We start from the raw sequence: 20,654 nt of genomic DNA, 5'->3' as shown, positions 1-20,654 counted from the left end.
CCAGGGAGGAGAGATCAGCAGAGCTGCATGTACTGAGTGTGTGAGGAAGTCCGTGGATTGGTCAATTTGGACCAATCAGCGGGGGCTTAGCGTAACGGCTCCACGGATTGGTCCATTTAGTTCCGGGTACGGATGACATCATGCGTACCCGGAAGAATCAAATGGACAGTGACGTATCTTCAACGAGGCGTTTTGGGGAGGCATTTTCTGTGTTAGAGTTTTACTCGCTACAGGGTGTACTTTGAGGGTTTTGACTCTGCACACCGTTTACATGCATACACACCTTCATAACACACAAGGGGACGGGTAATAACCGGAAAAGCATGACATGGGACCTTTAAGTAAATTGTGTTGAGTGAACTTGTGTTTACAGAGATACAAATTCCCAACGGAGGTGGAGTTTAAGAGTTGGCTCACCGTGGACTGCGATGGCTTTTCTGTCCTGCAGAATAATATTCCCTGCGGACACCTGCACAGTGACTGCATTGATGCCTTCCCGGGAGAACGTGCAAGCCACACTTCCCTCCAGGGTGATTACCGGTTGCTGAGGGAGAAAGAGGGAGACGGGAATGGAAAGTAGGAGAGAGGGAGATGAAGAGAGTCAGAGTCTGGAGGTCCCAGAGAGAGACCCCTTATCTTAGAGAGATGTCAGACTGCTGTTATTTACACTACAGAGGTGTGAGCCTTCTGGCACGCTGTCAAATATTCACACACACACACACACACACACACACACACACACACACACACACACACACACACACACACACACACACACACACACACACACACACACACAAGCATACGTTCAAAGCTTGGCAACAATCTGCTGTGCTGAATAAAGTGTCGGGGTCCGCAGAGAGGTCCCTGTGCGACACCGCCGCTCCTCACTGTCATTACTCACGTCTCCATTTGTTTTTCAAATAGCTATACGATGCTAATAATGCCGTGGTTTATTACCCACTGACATAACTGGCTGTCCTTGTGGAAGGCCCCTGTTGGCATTGAGCAATCACATTTACACAACTACAATTATGATGGAAGACACAGTGGAGAATATGTAAAACAGGACATAAAGCGTGCAGTGCTTCTGTTGGTCCAGAAAAAAGGAGGTTGCTTTTTGAAGTATGATTCCAATCGCATGTCAGAGGTTTCTGCATTCTCCATTATGCATTTGAATATGCTTATATCACTGAATAATTAATAAGTGTTCATAAATGTCATGTATGTTTATTTTATTTTACTTTTGTATACATATATCCATCATATTAAATGTTATAGGTTTATTGTACGTTTCTATTAATGTTTGGTAAATATTTTAATTCTAATATAAAAGAAACATATGTCACAACATTTTATTTCCACCGGTATAAATGAAGTATTCTGATTTTAATAAGATTCTGAGATATTTATAATAATATTTTTATTAAACAACAGTGTCCTAGCTGTCTCTATGAATTCAGTCGGGGACACATCAACAAGAAATCAAGCATTTATAGCCAAATGGGTGTGGAGCTGTGTTAGTTTTAAAAAGGCTTTGCTTCAGAAGGACCTTTCCGAAAAGGATTCTGCTGGAGAACAAATTCCTCCCGATAAACACATGCATTAACTAGGGATGCTCTGATCGATCGGCCGCCTGCGGTGCTCTCTATAAAGACCGATCGTGAGAGCCGATCACATGACGTAAAATACATGACACTTTTCTCTGTGCGCGGCAAAACAAGCTCGCCAAAATGGCTTCACCTGTCTGGCAGTATTTGAAGGTGTCAGAAAAAGACAGTGAAATAGCGATTTGCAACCTGTGTGAAGCAGACATCCTGCAGCTCCACCCGCTGAGTTTATTATAGAACAAGGAGGTTATGGTAGTGGAGGGAGCTATGGCAGCAAACCAGCATTGGCATGAGCTGCATATCAGCAAAATAGTAAAAAGTGTCAGTTCATAACGACCACATTGCTTGCATGAAGATGATTGGAGATGACTTGTTTGCTGGTGGCCTCCCAGCTGTTGAAGCATGACAGAAGCAGCTGATGCCAACCAGTTGGTGCCAACGCAGCTTTAGTGCTCTGCCTGAGACATCGATTTGCTTAATTTCCCTCTCTTTGTGCTTAATGAGACTGGTCTGGGGCATGTTAGCTTGGCACCAGAGCTACAGGTTTGAAGTCTATTTTAACCTCTGCCAAAGGAGAAGTGATACAACCGCCTTCTGGGAACTCCAAAGTTGTTTGATTTACATTTTCTTTAGGTTCTTTTCATTTCCTGGGTTTTAAATATTGAATGCACTAACTAGGGAAAAACGACTTTGAAATGAAGCACACATCGATGTGAAATCACTCTGTGTTGCAAATGTACAGGATTTTTAAACATGAGACATTGTACGCATAACAAAGATAAAAACAGACACCCTACCACTTCAATTTTGGTTAATTTACCTGCATGATTTTTTAGTTGGTTTCTTCATGGTTAAAACCACTAAGTCACTTGATGAAAGTGTAATCTAAAAAAATGTTTGCATGCTAATATGTAGCCTAGCTTGTGAGGCTAGCGCGAGTTAGCCAGTTAGCCTGCTATTCTTGTATTTTCTTCTGGGTAGCAATATACTGTTATTGTACAACATTTCAAAAATAATCCTGAGCTCTATAAGTCCACTCCATAAATGTGCAACCAAAGATGGGCCAGAGAAAAATAACACAGTATGGAAAATTCCACATACAGCGAGCGGTCGATGCATTCATTTCTAGCTACGTGTTGTTTCTCTGCATGGTTAGATCACTCAGGTTTAGTAAATACAATTGTAGTATCGGACCTCATTTATGTGTGGGATTGACCAGCTCTGCCAGGCAGTTTTTGACCTTAGTTAGAGGAGTTATAATGAAAAAAGGATACACTTCACTGGCTATCAGTAATTAGGCTGTGCCTGCCTCTGATATTCTCTGATTAACAAGGCCATAATATTCTGCAACCTGGATGCCCAAAAATTGCTTAGCAAAATAATGATTCTCGCATTCTGGAGCTGAAGAGTCAGCAACCTACTTAATTGCAATCGGCAAAAGGCGTACCAGAGAGAAGTTGGAAAGTCCTGAGTGTACACTACCTCTGTGTTATTTCCGATCCACCAGATGTAGGTGACCGTTCCCACTTGGCTGGGCAGCAGAACAGCAGTCAGGTTCACTTCCTTATTCTTTACCGCCACAAAGGGAGCTGAGAGATGGATATGCTCCAGCTGACCTACTCAGGCACACAGATATAGCACATTTGCACAGAACTCCAAAAACAAGTGAAAAATTAAAGAACGAACTTTGAAATGAAGGAGAAAGAGGTGGAGAGTGGGGGTTCTAAGTAGGCCTAGGAGGGGAGGGTGAGTTTGTTCAGAATTCCGTCCTGCGCTGGGACCGTTAGCTGCCATATGTGTGCTATTTTTCATTTGCTGTACTCCGGAGCCTGCGGTGGCTCTATTTGTTTGGCTGGCTTACAGGATTGACAGATTGGCGGGGACAGCGGCGCTCCCTGATTAATAAGTCAGCTACGTTACATCTGTCACCCCCAGAATACACCAGGGGTGGTCAACACGACATGCGAGGCTGCAGCGGCTCCACGGGCTGGGCGGCTGTGAGGCATAAGCTGACTTGAGTGGAATGGGATTTGTTCTATCTCGTTTGTTTGTTTGGTTATGGGAGGGGAGGATGTTCTGTGAAGAGATAAATAACAGAATGTGGTACACCGTGTACAAGTTGAAAGCTGCAATTCCTCTGAATGTGAAGAAAATGGAGAAGTCAAAGAGAAGTCATTTTTTAGATAATTCCTTTGAATATTCAAAAGTAATGAAGATGGCGGCGCGCGTTTTTGCAGCGGCTCTCAGCTCTCCAGTTCTATGTATACACTGTAATATGTATCATATATATTTTATCATAATTCTATTGTATTCATTTATTTATTAATCCTGGTCATCGACATGACCATCCAAAGCTGTGTGCACTACTTGCTGGTTGAAACTGTCAGACCTTTTAATCTGTGTTTTTAAAGCACTCGCTGGAGCAGTGACTATAACTCTCGTTGTATTCTGTACAATGACAATAAAAGCTTTTGAATTTGAAATATTAGAAGATATGTATGTCTTAAGTCACACCAGGTAGATTTTTTTTTTTTTTACTTTTATTGTCAGGTACAGGTACTAGTAACAAAATGTTTTCTCTGCATTTGATCCATCCTAGTGTTAGGAGATAGTTACAATTGTGACGTCCATTGTAATTTGTAGGTGGTGCCACTGTTTTTGGAGTGTAGACATGTTTTGAATTGTTAAAAGGTTTAGGATAAAACAATAATAATCTGTGATATATAATGATTAATTGCAAGTCTTAAATACTTGTATTTCAGAAAGAGATTAAATATGTTTCTAGATATAAATAAATACAATGCAAACTATAAAGAAAAATCTAACGTTTTTTTACATTCTTATAACATTTTGAATTATTGGCATGGCAAATTCGACCATTTCCCGACACTTCTCTAAAGCATCACACAAAGCTACTGTCACGTTTGCTGTGATTGCCCTCTGAATAATGTGCGCAACACAGGGCATATGCTCGTATGTCAGCAATCTTACTGCTGCTATCATACTGCGGCCAATATCTGTTTCTACAGTGGTGGACAGCGTTGTCCTCTATCTCTCACTCCTGTGCAACTTCAAGAAACGAGCACATGGTTCAAACAAATGCCTTCCCTCGTTTTTCATTCTCATATCTAAACCAAATGAGTGGAGCTGCCGTTGGATTGGGTTTGCAGTTACACTGATGTCGTCTTGGTGGTCTCCTGTCAGTGAAATACATGTTCGTGCCCATTTTTCTGCTTTCTTAGATTTTTCACTGCCATCCAATTCATGGTTAAAATGATTCGATGGAACTTCGGGAGGAAGTTGGGGTCAACTTTGGTAATTTGATTAATTTGCGTTGAGTTAAGGTTTCCAGATTATTGGTGTGCATTAACACATTAACGTTGACACCCCTCGTTCTAGACAGACATGAGCATGACCAGGTTAAGAGTCAGTTAACAGACTGGAGGAGAGTTTGGCTGAACGGTTGGTGGCTGCGCCCTTGTATATGCCAGTATTGTTCATCTTCTGTTTTCCTTAAACCAGTGATTTAAGACATCAGTTTCAAGCATTAGCTCTAAATAGTCTATCCTAATAAATACATATGCACATTAATAACACCAAACATCGCCAAATTCAGTATCTTACATGTTACATGCAGATAGAGCATGACTGTCTCTGAGCCAAGGATGTTCTCCCCTGTGGCCGTCACTCTGTATATTCCCACAGCTTTGTAGACGTGTTTGATCCCGTCCTCAATAGAGCTCACGTTGGAGTAGGTCAGAGCGTGGCCGTCTCCGAAGTCCAGGGTAATGCTTGTCCTCGCCCCGTCGCCCTGGAAACATCAAACCCACAGATACTCTCAGGTTCAAATACCTTGTAACATCGCACTCCACCATGGCACTTTGTTCTTCCTGTACAAAGATGTGAAATGATGTCCTAAAGCTTGACTCTTCCATTGCAGGGTCCAAGTATTGGTCGTTTCTGTGGTTATCATAATGTATGGTACTTTAGATAGATATATCCACTTAATGGTATTTAAGTCTATATACTAGCTTTAATTATTAAGTACTGCTATTGCGGCAGGGAATCCTAATGATTGGGTTGCAACACCTGTTTATAGATTAATCTGTGAATAGATTTTGATGTGTACAATTTTTAGAAATACTAGCAACTACAGATTTACTTATTCATTTAGCTAACTAGCAAATGAGAAAATAAGGAGAACATCTCTTTAGGAAATAGGGGATTTTTTATCACAACAATACTGTGAGATGCCCCTCATGAATGCTGGAAGGAAACTGTTTCCGTCTATATTACAGTTACACATCCATGGGAAGTGTTGGAAATGTATCAATATATTTAAATAAGTAAAAGTATCTGTATCACTCAGGAAAAACACAAGAGTCTTACATTTAAGATTGTGATAAAGTGATAATAAAAGTACTTGTTGGGCAAAACTGCTCACTTCAGAGAGGTATATTCTTATACACTTTATATTATTATTGAAGTACAACAAATGACTAGCATGTACGCCATTGTAATGGGAAGTTTGAACACATACAATATACTTAGGATATAATTTAGTTAGATTTATCTATGATTATCTTGATGGGGTTAGTAAGGTGGATTTTAGATAAATGTAGTAAAGTGAAAAGTCAAGTAAAGTTATGCCTGAAATTAGGAATTAGAGTATTTTCCATGGCTTTTTATCAATATTAGTGAACAAAAGTTTTGGGTGAAATATCTTCAACTTCAAGAGTTGAAGTTGGCTGCCCAAAAACGGCAGATAGCAAAAAAGAAAAACGCTCTATATGTTTGCTTTATCCAGGCGGTAGAGAGGAAAGATTCAATTGTTGAGTTGGGATCTGGAGCAGTTCATGGGGTTACATTAGGCACATTTGACAAGAACATTTGAGTTTCAGCACTCTGATTTTGGAGATGTTATAGTAAATTAACATGTTGCACTGCCATAGACCTTACGAACAACAATCTATTACTTTGGAAATGGGTGTAGTACCACTTTAAGTACAGAACTTCCGTCAGTAACATCACTGTCCTTGGTCCTATGGCAGTGTCACCAAGCTGGCCAGGGAGAGCAGAAGGTTTTATTTTTACATTTTCCATGATATAACTGTGAGTGTATGTAAAGAGAGTAGGAACATAACATGGTTGAAGTTGAGCATGTGTTTTTGTCTCCATAGTAACAGTCCAGTCATGGGACATATGGAAGTGTACTGAAGCAGGATCCACAGCTGCTAACTGCAATTCCATATGCCATATTTCTAACAATTTAACTGAAAAAAAAGAAAGAGTTTTCACCAAGCAGAAGCGCTAAATAAGAATGTGACAAATGCTTGGTATGGTGTGACGGTTTGTGAAGTTTTTTAAAAAAGAACTGAAAACCGCTTACCTCCTCCAGAAAAACCAGGAAGGTGACATTGGTGCCCAGAGTGGCTGACAGCGTGCCCTCACTGGTGACCAGGTGGAGACCTTTGGGAGCCTGGATGGGACACTGCTGCCTGCGGGAGGTGTACTCCACACTGACTCCAGACGTGCAGTTATTGGAGACAACTTTCCTGTAGCTGCCGGTGGACAAATACAGAAAGCTTCAATATACTTATGCAGGACACCACAACATGTGTAAACTTGACATGGATACAAAACAATAATTGAAATGAAAAACGTTCTGTTTACTATCCAGAGGAAAAGAACATTTTGGAAGAGATATAGCTGATTCAAATGTTTAAGGGTTAGGGTAAGGGGTTGGGTTTTGTGCACACTACAATTGTGAAGGGTAACATCAGATGTCAATATGAAACTTCCCTACTTGATAATTCCCTTAGGCAATTATTTTTGTATTAAATGTTTTCAGATACATCGTGTTAATATGTTATGCAAATGAGGCCATCTTTTCTTAAAAATATGCTTGACTGCAAATGTTTTCAGATAAGAAATCTGAACATTGTAAAACACATTTCATAAATAAGAACTAAATGTGTTTAACAAGAACATTTTGTATATGTCTTTGTATTACCTTAAACATCTTGAAAATTATAAAATGTGCAATGTTTTCAAAATATATATATTTTAAATTAGGCTATGAATAATAAATAACTAACAACTCTGAACCTGTTTAATTTTGCAAGACTCTACGGGTGGATATGGTTAACATTGAACAGTGTTAGTATGAAGTTGGACAAATAAAACAAAAATAATAAACTTTGCATAAATCACTAGAAGTTCATGAAAAATAGGATGGGCTAGCTGATATTTTAAAATGAAATATAAGCAGTGTTCCCAGACATCTTACACATACATTAAGTTAACAATAAACAAATTAAAAATAATTACAATAATTTCAAGAGTGAGCAGCATCTACTGTTTGAGGAATCACAAAGGATCATTCAAGGTCAGATTGATATGTATTTCTATTTCAAGACATTTGTCAGTTTTCTATCATCGAGAGTTATTATTTCAAGAATTCTTATTAAGTATTTCACTGCACTGGCAAATGATAACAAATGTTTCAAATCTGTATCTACTCACAGACATGTAGGACTGCTTTAAATGGACCTTGAAAGGAAGGTTGTTTTGTTAAAGAGAGTACAATCTTGAAAGGCCACATTACTTACAGCTGCCTACACTGAACAATATATATATAATAATTAATTCACAGTATTTTCAAACATGACTCAAACCGTTCTTCACCCACAGTGGATCACGTCACTACCAGCGGTTATTACTCGTAGCATGTTTGATTATTCAGCCCCACATTTTCTCAGCCTGTCCTTGTTGTCCCTGAGAAACTAATTAACATACGCAGAGATATACGGCGCAAATGCACCAGTCATTTCGCCCGATGGCTGCGAGTCACTATGGAGAATACGTGCGCCTGTTCTAGCCTCTCGTCCTGCGCTCACCCGGTGCTGTTCAGGAACGTCATCCCTGTGGTACAACTCCTGGACATGGATGATGGATGGAACCAAAAGGCGGGGGTGCACTTGCCGTCGGTCCGTCTCTCGTAGCCATAATCACTGTAATTATGGAAGCAGACAAAAAACAGAAACAGTTATCCAATTAGAAACCAGGATGGATTCGCTAACGGAAACAACAAATCCTGAGGCTGTTGGAAAAATTATGAACGCACCATTTCAAGTGCGACATGTATTTGTATAATGGCTCTTTTCACTCACAGACAAATCAATCAAAGGATAGTAAATCATTTAATGTTGAAAACAACACAGTCTCACTCCCTGATAGTCCAAAGGCAATGTGAGCGTCCATTCCCATTGGATAACGGTTAATTTGACACCCGGAAATAAGTATTCCCGTTACTGTCGATTGATTTTACAGTGATATCTGCACTACTCATCGACTAAAAAACACCAGATTATCCTTGTTAATTACACAACATTGATTGGTTTAAATTGTCTACAATGGTTTTGTGTTTTTCCCCTTCGACTCTGAGAAACACATAGTTGTATCGGAGTTTAGGATGGCAGAAGACACTAAGACACTAAGACCCATAGTCATAGGCAGAAGACCCATAATCCTCAGCTATCGTTTGAGACTACACCATGCGCTTTGCTCGACAAACCCCGTGATTAGTCCTCAAGCTCTGTGATTAGTTGACCTCCGACTGCTTTCCATATGAAAAAAAACTTTTCGTAAAAGATAAAATCATACTTTATTCAGCAGTGCTTGCTTTACTCTTTGAAAGTCATCAGATGTAATAAATGTTTTGGTTGCATTAAATATTACACATCTGTCGTAGTTCTTTATTTATCTACAGAGATCGGGCTCAGAATAGACCGGAAACTATTCTTTTACCGTTCTGTTTTAATTTCACAATAAAGTTAGTAGTAATATTTTGTGATAGTGATATTATTATTTTTTATTAACTACGAGACCGCTGGGTCATGTTAAGACCATCTTTTCTGTGTTGCTGTGGGGTTTTCCATCGCTTTTGTGTTACAAATATCAAAACATTATATGAGTGGTCGTCTGTGGATATCCGTCGTAAACTTAACTGGAAACAGCAGTATATATTATTATTGTGTTGACACTGTAAACTTGACAGCTTTTTAACCCGAACCACCTACTGGTTAGAGCACGTTATTACAAGTTTAGAGTAATGCAATGCAGGTAGATTGTGTTGCTTTTAATTACTATTTTTAAATAACTTTTTCTTAATGTCTTTCATTTTCGTAAAGCACTTTGAATTGCCTTGTGTTGAAAGGTGCTGTATAAATAAACTTGCCTTGCCTAAGGTCTGCTGCATGTTTTGTTGAATGTGTTATATGTGATGAAAACATTTAATTATTAAGAGTACATACAAATTAGGGGGAAAGTAGAAGGTCAATGATAGAAATATAGAATAGAAAAATATCAAGAAGATACTGTAAATGATATCTAGAATAAAACAGTTTAGTGCCGGATGTACAAAGATATTAATAGGAGGATGTGCAAAACAGACAAACTAATTAGGATGTAATTACCCTTGTGTTATGTTCACATGTCGCGCCCTTTGGTAATGCTCAGGTCAAATTGACCCGGGACATATTTCAGGGTTTAAAAAAAATACAGAACTAAATTCAACATGCACAATTCCTTATATATATATTGTCTTTAACTCATTCCCTAACAATATAAATGAAATATGATTCGTTTTTGAAAATATTCTTTGCTAGATCAAATGTAACAATGGAAGTGTCCATCGTTTTGTGTGATAAAAATGTAATTTATGTTAAAAACAAATACACTGTAATAAAAACTAGGTTTATATTTTGCTCATGCTTTTCTAGGACTAATGTAAATCAAAAATGTGTTCAATAATGTTTATTATTTGTAATCTGTTATATAATAATCAAAGCCCTGAAGGAAATAAAGCAATTTATCAGCAATTGGATCACAAGAACCACACATCCAAAAGTATTTGGCTGTGAAATATAGAGAGAATGAAACATCCATATACATTACATAGAACAGATATAAATACAAAGCAAATAAAAACAATTAACAGTCACTATTCATAAAATATAGTATATCCGAAAAATATATTGATGAAGTGACGCTGCAGAACATCACCCCTACCCCTCACACCAGATACTGCCTGGTTTTCGGACCTCCCCAGACCCCCCCAATAAAGCAAAAATGCACATTTCAGAGTGGCCTTTTATTGTGGCCAGCCTAAGGCACACCTGTGCAATAATCATGCTGTCTAATCAGCATCTTGATATGCCACACCTGTGAGGTGGGATGGATTATCTCGGCAAAGGAGGAGTGCTCACTATCACAGATTTTTTCAGATTTGTGAACAATATTTGAGAGAAATGGTTATTTTGTGTTTATAGAAAATGTTTTAGATCTTTGAGTTCATCTCATGAAAAATGGGAGCAAAAACAAAAGTGTTGCGTTTATATTTTTGTTCAGTGTATGTTGAAGCACTTATTTTAACCGATATTACGCATATTTATTATACTCTTATAAGATGTATGTAGATAGTATAAGAAATGTGCAGAATACGACAGTTTAATGGTGGAGGTACACACATATTGATAATGTCTTGTCACTGTTGAGGAACCTGCGACTCAAGTTTTTCATTCATTGCATAACTACACGGTAGTTGTGTATGATATGTGAATAAACCTTAGAAAATCTTGAAATCTTTAAAGGGATGTGCAAAATAGCAATTATATACAGTCTTTAATGAACGATTAGAGAATAACGAGTAATGAATATACTTTATAGAGATCTGCAGATAAATGTTTAGTCTTTTCAAGCACCCACTATCAAATACCTCGCCTGATTGTTGGCACTTAACAATAACCTTCACTGAATTTTACTCAGGGTTGTTTATATTTCACATCATTAATCCAAATCTGTAAAGTAATTAAAATAAATGTAGTGGAGTAAAAATACCAGGTTAACCTTAAAGAAAGCCCTCAGGATTATAAAAGACCCCCATCACCCCAGCCACAAACTGTTCTGTCTGCTGCAGTCTGGCAGGCGGTACCACAGCATCCGGACTAAAACCACTAGACTCAGGGACAGCTTCATCCCACAGGCCAGAAGACTGTTAAACACCTGAACTTTGAAACAACAACCATAACATTCATCTGGCTGCTACTTAATTATGTATCGAATATATCATATTCCAATCACTTGTATAGACTCTTATTGCACTATTTCACTATTTTTCTTTTTGTATTTTACTTGCACTATTTTTTTCTGTTTTTCTGTTTTATTGTGTCGCACTGTTGGAGGAGCCTGTAACCTAAGATGTTCATTGTCATAACTACACTGTAGCTATGTACGCATGACCAATAAAAGCCTTGAACCTTGAGTAGAATTACAAAGTAACAATACATTGCATGTTTTACATGCTGCTGTAACAAAAACATTTCCCAATTTGGGATCAATAAAGTATATCTTATCTTATCTTAAGATGATCGAAAACTACAATTCTCAGTAGAGACACGCCATAGAACATGTTGCGAAACACACATATAGCCAGCATGTGTAGTTATGGGGGGTGGACACGTTCGAGTCCAGTTTTGGATGGTGTGTCGTGGTTTCATTCCATTTCAAAGTGCTGTTTGACGCTCGGCGTAAACTTTGCGCACTGCCAACATCCAATCACAGAGCTTGAGGACTAATCACGGGGTTTGTCAAGCAAAGCGGCCAGTGTAGTCCTAAACGATAGCTGAGGATTATGGGTAGTGTAGTGTCTTCTGCCATCCTAAACTCTGAAAAAACATGTGTTTCTCCGAATCGACGGGGAAAAATACAAAAGCATTGTACACAATTTAAACCAATAACTGTTGTGTAACTAACAAGGGTAATCTGGTGTTTTGAGTTGATGAGTAGTGCAGATATCACTGTAAAATCAATCGACAGTAAGGAGAATACTTACTTCCGGGTGTAAAATTCTCCGTTATCCAATGGGAATGGACGCTCACATTGCCGACATGGACCGATGCGGTGCTTCCCTGAGCGTCAAATACCTCAGGGAGTGAGAGTGTGTTGTTGAAACATATCATCATCTCTGTATTTCAAACGGAATCTTGGGAAACAAAAACCTAAAATGATGTCATTTTGGTATAGACTAGAGAGAAGTAGAAGCTCCACTTTGGTGCTTTTCAAACACAGCCCACAAGTTGTTTGTCTTACAAATTAAAAGGGAGAGCAGCACTATGTCGCCAAAATGATAGCGACAAATTGCCCTAATTAGTGGGACATGCACACAGATGCAAAACTGTTGTGATTGTTAATGAAAACTTAGGCTCAGTGATTTATGGTTTTGATGGAGCTTGTGCCGAGAGCCGCCTTGCTCAGGAGACCAGATTTGGGACCAAAGCAGGACAACAAATGAAATACTGCTGATGATTCTAAAAAAGCAGGTTGTGAGGATGTGTAGAAAACATTCTCGTGAGCTACACTTGTATTAGAAAGACTCCCCAGCAGCAGCCACCAAAGCATCTTTGAATTATCATTTGTATTCCGGTACAATCGATTCAGTATGTGCTAATGAAAATTGTGCATTCATTCCTATTTAGTTTTTCTTTCTTTCTTTGTCATTGTCTGTATTGGTTCGGAAGGCTTGGAAGTGCTCACAGTAGGAGCTGTATAGTGATATAGGATTGCATCTGTTTGCTTTGTATTTCTAACTTCCCTATAAGACCCAATTTACTCAAAGATGTCAGAATGCAAAGTGAGTATACTTGATTTTGAATATGCTTGTAATGTACCCCATAGTCCAAAAAAGCTAAAATAAGGAATAATACTCGTCAGACAAATATGAAATCCTCCAGGGTTTAAAAGAGTCCAAATAATGTGTTATTTACTCCTGTTTGAGAAGGAACAAAGAAAAATGAATGAATGAAGAAATGTAGAAACGACTCATTTGTAAGCCATTTCTAATAGCATTAAGTCTTGGTGTCACTGACAGGATAAAGAAAAAATCTCTATTTTTTAATTCCGAGCTGATTTTGCTTTGCTTTTGCTTTCTTTGAGGCTTCTTGTAAGCAGCATTCCAAAGTGTCTGTCAGTGTTTTCCGGAGATAACGGACAAAATGGAACCAACTGCAGCCGAACTTGACAGTAGTGTTGCTCAAGATCAGAAACAGTCCTCTCATTAAAACGTCCCAGGGTTTATATGGTCTTCCTTTGATAGGAAAGTTGATGGTTCCTAACCCTAGTGGTAATCCAGCACCTGCACTCCAGATGTCGATGTGTCCTTGGGCAAGAAACCTAAACCAATGGTGTTTGAATGTGTGTGAATGTGAGTCTACCTGAGCAGGGGGCATCTTGTATGGCAGCCCCTCCCTGTGTATGAATGTGTGTGAATGTGAGTCTACCTGAGCAGGGGGCATCTTGTATGGCAGCCCCTCCCTGTGTATGAATGTGTGTGAATGTGTGTCTACCTGAGCAGGGGGCATCTTGTATGGCAGCCCCTCCCTGTGTATGAATGTGTATGAATGTGAGTCTACCTGAGCAGGGGGCATCTTGTATGGCAGCCCCTCCCTGTGTATGAATGGGTGTGAATGTGAGTCGACCTGAGCAGGGGGCATCTTGTATGGCAGCCCCTCCCTGTGTATGAATGTGTGTGAATGTGAGTCTACCTGAGCAGGGGGCATCTTGTATGGCAGCCCCTCCCTGTGTATGAATGGGTGTGAATGTGAGTCGACCTGAGCAGGGGGCATCTTGTATGGCAGCCCCTCCCTGTGTATGAATGTGTGTGAATGTGTGTCTACCTGAGCAGGGGGCATCTTGTATGGCAGCCCCTCCCTGTGTATGAATGTGTGTGAATGTGTGTCTACCTGAGCAGGGGGCATCTTGTATGGCAGCCCCTCCCTGTGTATGAATGTGTATGAATGTGAGTCTACCTGAGCAGGGGGCATCTTGTATGGCAGCCCCTCCCTGTGTATGAATGTGTGTGAATGTGAGTCTACCTGAGCAGGGGGCATCTTGTATGGCAGCCCCTCCCTGTGTATGAATGTGTGTGAATGTGAGTCTACCTGAGCAGGGGGCATCTTGTATGGCAGCCCCTCCCTGTGTATGAATGTGTGTGAATGTGTGTCTACCTGAGCAGGGGGCATCTTGTATGGCAGCCCCTCCCTGTGTATGAATGTGTGTGAATGTGAGTCTACCTGAGCAGGGGGCATCTTGTATGGCAGCCCCTCCCTGTGTATGAATGTGTGTGAATGTGAGTCTACCTGAGCAGGGGGCATCTTGTATGGCAGCCCCTCGCTGTGTATGAATGTGTGTGAATGTGAGTCTACCTGAGCAGGGGGCATCTTGTATAGCAGCCCCTCCCTGTGTATGAATGGGTGTGAATGTGAGTCTACCTGAGCAGGGGGCATCTTGTATGGCAGCCCCTCCCTGTGTATGAATGGGTGTGAATGTGAGTCTACCTGAGCAGGGGGCATCTTGTATGGCAGCCCCTCCCTGTGTATGAATGGGTGTGAATGTGAGTCTACCTGAGCAGGGGGCATCTTGTATGGCAGCCCCTCCCTGTGTATGAATGGGTGTGAATGTGAGTCTACCTGAGCAGGGGGCATCTTGTATGGCAGCCCCTCCCTGTGTATGAATGGGTGTGAATGGGCGAATGCTGACTGGTATCTAAACGCACTTTGAGGGGCTGTAAAGACTGGAAAAAGAGCTAAATAAATGCATTAATTGTTTGCAGTCTCTCTGCACATCATGAGGACAATTTCTCAGATTGTAAAAAGCTTACTCCAGTTGTTATTCTGTATTTTAAGACAATCCAAAGTCAGCACAAAGAACTTCAAAATGCTGAAGAGAATGTGGTGAGCAGAAAGCAATCCATAGTCATGGATTTAGGTATTGTGAAGTTGTAAGTGGTTTCTGGGAGATAGCTACTGTATAAGAGAATTGTCAACTATGTTTGGGAGTTTCCATCAATAAGTACCCACTTATACTATTACTTGGTAAAACATAAGAGAAAAAGCAAAACATATTATTCTTCGTAATAAGAGTAGCAATTATTAGACAATTACAACAAACTGGTTAAAAGGTAATAACTTCAGAATGAAAGACTCTAGTAAATTACATGTACATTTCATATATTTGATGAATGATGGTAAAAAAGGGAGTTATAGGACACAAAACATTAGTAATGTTCCTGTAGTAAGATTTGACAATGATGGTGCGTATCAGTATTAATGATGTATCCCTTATATCTTACAGTAGCTGTATGCTATTATCTATTGTTAATCAATTTGTTGCTCTTTTTCTGATCCGTGGATTTTGATCAATTATCAGTTTTAACTGCATCTGGTTGAGTACTTAACCAAATACATTGGTGAATGGTAAACAATTATGATAAACTCACCATTCAAAGTCAGCCTCAGTACAGTCACAGGGGCCAGACGTCATGGAAACAGAATACGTCTTTCCCATAACACACCTGGACGAGGGCTTCAACTTCCTGTAGATCCTCTTCACTCCCATGAGGCAGGACTTGCCCTGGGAGACCCGATCCGTGAGGAAACACGAGCAGAGAGGGTTAAAGAAATTAGCTGCTTTTGTAACGTGCCACCATAAATAATTGACACGATGCAACGTGTGGGCATCTCACTGTGTGAAAATCCCCGCTGCCTTGTTTAACTTCGGCCTGTTTCCTGTTCGAATATTTACGGCCTTGTGCTGTGTGGTGTGCTAAACTCAACAACAGTTCCTGCGTTGCAAATGTCACACAGTAGAATGTGCTGCTTGAGTTATTTTTAAGAGTTTTTTATTTCTTGGATGACGGAATAATAAGGGGCAAATGCTGCCAATCCTTTTGTAGCCTTTTATCTATGCATGAAACGTGAATATAAGATCAGTTTGAGTACAAACTCCAGACTGTTTCACTGCATCCTATTATCCTCTCTCTACATGACCTGAACATCTTGGCTTTGTGCATTAGGTGTCAGTAGTGAGATGCTCTACAAAAATCTGGCTGTATCTACAAAATGACTCCCAGCTGCTTAGAAATCTCATTAACTTTTCACACAAATACTCTCCTCCGTTTTGAGGTAAAGTTGAGTTTTTTCTTGCAGCAGACTGAAATACAGTACATCTACATTCCCGGTAAGTTGGCCCTGTAATTGGCTTGGACTCTTGTCATCTTCCGTGCTATATGTTTTGATCATTAGCCTGCTCCGAGCATATGGGTATTTATTAATTTATCAACCAATTGCAGAGTGGGGGCCGTGAATAAAGTCATGCTTTCCAGACTCTGGCTGGGCTCCAGGCCCCGGCCAGGTTGAAGGCTCTTCAGGCATGTTTAATGTATGCGATGTGGGGGGGTTAGAGTCGGTTGACTCAGAGCATCAGCAGGAGAGGCGGGAGAATCTGCATAAGTGCTCTGGGAACTCAGATGTCCAGCTTTTAGTCCACTCACTGAAGCGCCAGGCTAAAAGCAGCCAGTGATCACACATTACCCCTGAGGCTGAGGCACGCTGCTCGATGAGGTTAAACACTGTATCAAACACTATTTAAAGGGGCCTTCTTTTTTGTGTTATAGGGTTAGGGTTGCCACCTGGTTGTGAAGGTGCCATGTCTGATAGTCCTCCTCTTTACACCTCCTGTTGAAGATGGACCTGAAGTCGATCTTCACCAGCTGCCACTCTGAGCGATGACTGACGTGGCCGAATATCCTGGAGAAAAAACATGCATGATGTTGGTTGTTATACAAAACAAATGCTTCAAATAACTACTAACAGAAATGTTGTTTACAGATTAGAATAGTGACTTTATGAGAAAACAAATGATATGAGAAAAACCCAGACAGTTACAGGTAAAGACTGGGTTAAGGGAGAAAAAAAGGACGCAGCATTTCCAATTTCGAAATCAGAGAGGAATTGTTAGAGGGACAAGTTGACAATTAATTTGATGGAGCATACTTGGTATACTTGGCACTTTGGTATATTGTTGCTTTTCTACTTTATATGGGATTTGTTATCATTTAATTATATAGAAAACTACCAGTCTTCCTCTAAAAGTTGGATAATGGAATAAAATGCCCAATTTTACATTTTAAGTTTGTTTGTATTGTGAGTTTGTACATTGGGAAGCGTATTCCCTCTGAAAGTCTAATCATAATGAATACCCATATTTAAATGGTCAGAAACAAATCACAATCCAAGGTTATGAGATTAACCAGATAATTTTCCATCTCCGGCTAAATTGAGTGGGTGTTTCTCTTCTCTGACCCCCTCACCATTTATACGGCAACATATTTATCACAATCAATCTGTCAATTATCTCTGGAGGCACCCGACCACAACAGGCACTTACTGTGAGAACGAGTACAAATTGATAAGAAAACAGTGCATGATAATCTTATGAGAACTAATGGTGTGTCTGCCAGCACAGAGCTCTTTAGCTCAAGAAGAAAAACAAAATGTCTGCATTGTCTTGACACTAACCCTTTATTTTGTTCTTGTTGAGACTATTGCTGTGCATTTTCCCTATTCTCTTTCTCTCTCCAGCTGCGCCCTATCACTCTCCTGGAGAGCTGACTACAGAGCCCACTGTCAGACTGTCATTTATGGCAGGTGTCTTGAAACATTGATGTAATGGCTGTGCAAACCCTGTCCCAGCACATCCCGAGCCCTAAATCTCTGCTGCAATACGGGACAAGCGCTGTGTCATACCATATGCACGCACACCAGCTCTGGGCTATTATTCTATTAATACATGTGAAAGAACATAAAAAGAATCTTGGTAAATCTGGATTCTGAGGACAGGGCAAATTATACCAAACACTCTATCGACTTCATAATGCTGTTAAAACTTCTTCAGACCAAAGTCTGTTTTCTCAGGCATTTTTTTGATCATGTTCCTTCATGTTCTTCAAATGGACAGTCATGCTGTCGCTGGCTGCCAAAGCATTGATCTCCTGTGATCATAATTCGGAGACTGCCAGTTTTGATGTTGGGTAGACCTTGAGAGAGATCTCTTTTATTCATGAAAAGAAAAACTGGCAGTCGGGAAATGCTGAATCTTGCAGGCTTAGATATAGATGCACGGGTTAAGGAGCACACAAACACACATACACAGAGGCTATATGTCAGTGGTGTCAAACTCAAGGCCCGGGGGCCAAATCCGGCCCGTGACTTCATTTCCTGTGGCCCCACAAGGGCTTGCAAAGAATATAATATGTTTATTATACGGTTACATGCCGATTTACAGAAGCACGTTGCCCATAAACTACATCTCCCACAATGCGTCTCAAGTCATACTTTTTTCTTAGAATTAGATTTTTTTCCAAAATGTCACTTCCTTTTCAAAATGTCACTTCTTTTTTTTGAGTTTGACTTTTTTTCCAGAATTTGGCTTTTCTTTTTAAATCATTTAGTGACATGCGCACTGAAGAGACTTGCAATTATTTGGCCTAGACTTCTTCTTTGAGACGTAGTTAATTATAATTATTATTACCCTATCCCATAATAATCCAATGCAGAGGCAATAATGTAATATAATATACTTTTTTTTTTAATATATATTAAATATTTATATATGTATTTTTATATAGTCTTAAAGTTACAACCGGCCCGTTGAGTGCAACCATAATGCTAATGTGGCCCGCGATGAAATTTAGTTTGACACCCCTGCTATGTGTTGTTATTTGTCCATGTAATTGATTGATTTCCATTCTGACACATTTGTTGTCACTCACGTCATGATGAGAGTCTCCTCCCCAGGCTCGCCCAGCACCCCGTCCACAAACAGAGGCGTGTTGGTGAAGCTGTACTTCTTCCACTGTTGTCCTTCGTCAAAACTCAACCTGTGAACACAGACAGCCATTACACAAGGCGCCAACACTATTCCCCCCCGACTGAGTGCAGAGCTAATGACCCTGAGAGTCGTCTGACAACTTTATTTCATATTCCAAGCAGGGCTGAGGAGCTCTGCTCAGTGAACACTGATCAGCAGAAAAGCTAGACTCATTAAGGCTTAAAACACGTAAACGTGATATTGAACGGAATTGTCAAAGCAGACTTTTCCTAGTCTTGGGGGGGGATTCTAACTTGAATAACATCATCCCCCAGTACGAAGTAAATCTCATTTGCTTTTGTTTGACTAACTTAAGTCTTGAGGCTTCCTCCGAGGGAATTAGTCATGCTGTGGCAAGTGGCGTCTCTGTCATAATGACTCACCACAGGTGTCGGATGGGAAGCGGAGTGTGTTTTATTGCGACTAAGGCTCCTCCTTGGTCGAGATACAGCACTGCATACTCCTCGTCAAAGATCTGCAGCGACAGGAAGGCACAGAGAAAGAGTTTCAACTGCAGTGGCCCATTACACGATCAGGTCCAACACCACTGCACACCCACACTGTATCATTTGAGTCAGCCAAGTAATAACACACCAAACAAACACAATCAGGGTTGGGTTGTAGATGTAATAGATGTAACGGCGTTATGAAATCAGAATACAAATATTAGTAGGCCTAACTGTATTCAGCTCGCGTTATATTTGAAAAACGAGTAATCTGCTTATAGTTACTTTCGTAACCTGATATGAATACATTTTGGAATACTTATTGAAATTATTGGTGGAAATATTTCCTCAAAAAATGTAATATTCGGTCATCTATTCAAAAAAGGTGACCGAAGCAATCCTGGAAATTATAGGCCTGTCAGCCTTACAGCAGTAGTATGCAAACTCCTTGAATCCTTGGTGCGTGATGCCGTCATAGAACATCTTGACTCAAACAACCTATTATCAGACCGCCAACACGGCTTCGTCCAGGGCAGATCCTGTTCAACCCAACTCCTGGCCTGCCTTGATATATGGTCTCGTACCCTTGACGAAAGAGGAAGTCTCGATGCCATTTATTTGGATTTCCAGAAAGCATTTGATACTGTACCTCACAAAAGATTACTGAATAAGCTCTATGGGTATGGTATCCGTGGAGACATACTCACCTGGATCTCAGACTTTCTCAAAAACAGGCGACAGAGAGTCTTTGTTAACGGGAAACCATCTGGATGGTGCCCAGTTCTCAGTGGAATTCCACAAGGTAGTGTCCTGGGTCCTGCACTGTTTGTCC

The 20,654-nt window shown here is 40.2% G+C and overlaps 1 protein-coding gene across 3 annotated transcripts in view; it reads right to left on the bottom strand.

Annotated features, from left to right (window-relative positions):
• Positions 1–20,654, bottom strand: part of sorcs1 (sortilin-related VPS10 domain containing receptor 1) — a 273,677-nt gene that overhangs the window by 21,631 nt on the left and 231,392 nt on the right. For all 3 annotated transcript variants that reach the window (XM_034082138.2, XM_034082207.2, XM_034082291.2), the window contains exons 13-21: positions 19,760–19,851; positions 19,279–19,386; positions 17,137–17,254; positions 15,946–16,079; positions 8,510–8,623; positions 7,000–7,171; positions 5,235–5,421; positions 3,093–3,226; positions 418–544 (exon numbers count right to left, since the gene is read on the bottom strand). In XM_034082138.2, coding sequence (XP_033938029.1) covers positions 418–544; positions 3,093–3,226; positions 5,235–5,421; positions 7,000–7,171; positions 8,510–8,623; positions 15,946–16,079; positions 17,137–17,254; positions 19,279–19,386; positions 19,760–19,851 — 1,186 coding nt within the window. The remainder of the gene's footprint in view (positions 1–417; positions 545–3,092; positions 3,227–5,234; positions 5,422–6,999; positions 7,172–8,509; positions 8,624–15,945; positions 16,080–17,136; positions 17,255–19,278; positions 19,387–19,759; positions 19,852–20,654) is intronic.

Source organism: Pseudochaenichthys georgianus, chromosome 1, assembly GCF_902827115.2.
Source record: "Pseudochaenichthys georgianus chromosome 1, fPseGeo1.2, whole genome shotgun sequence".
In the NCBI taxonomy this organism is placed as follows: Eukaryota; Metazoa; Chordata; class Actinopteri; order Perciformes; family Channichthyidae; genus Pseudochaenichthys; species Pseudochaenichthys georgianus.
This window is presented reverse-complemented; position numbering and strand designations above follow the sequence as displayed.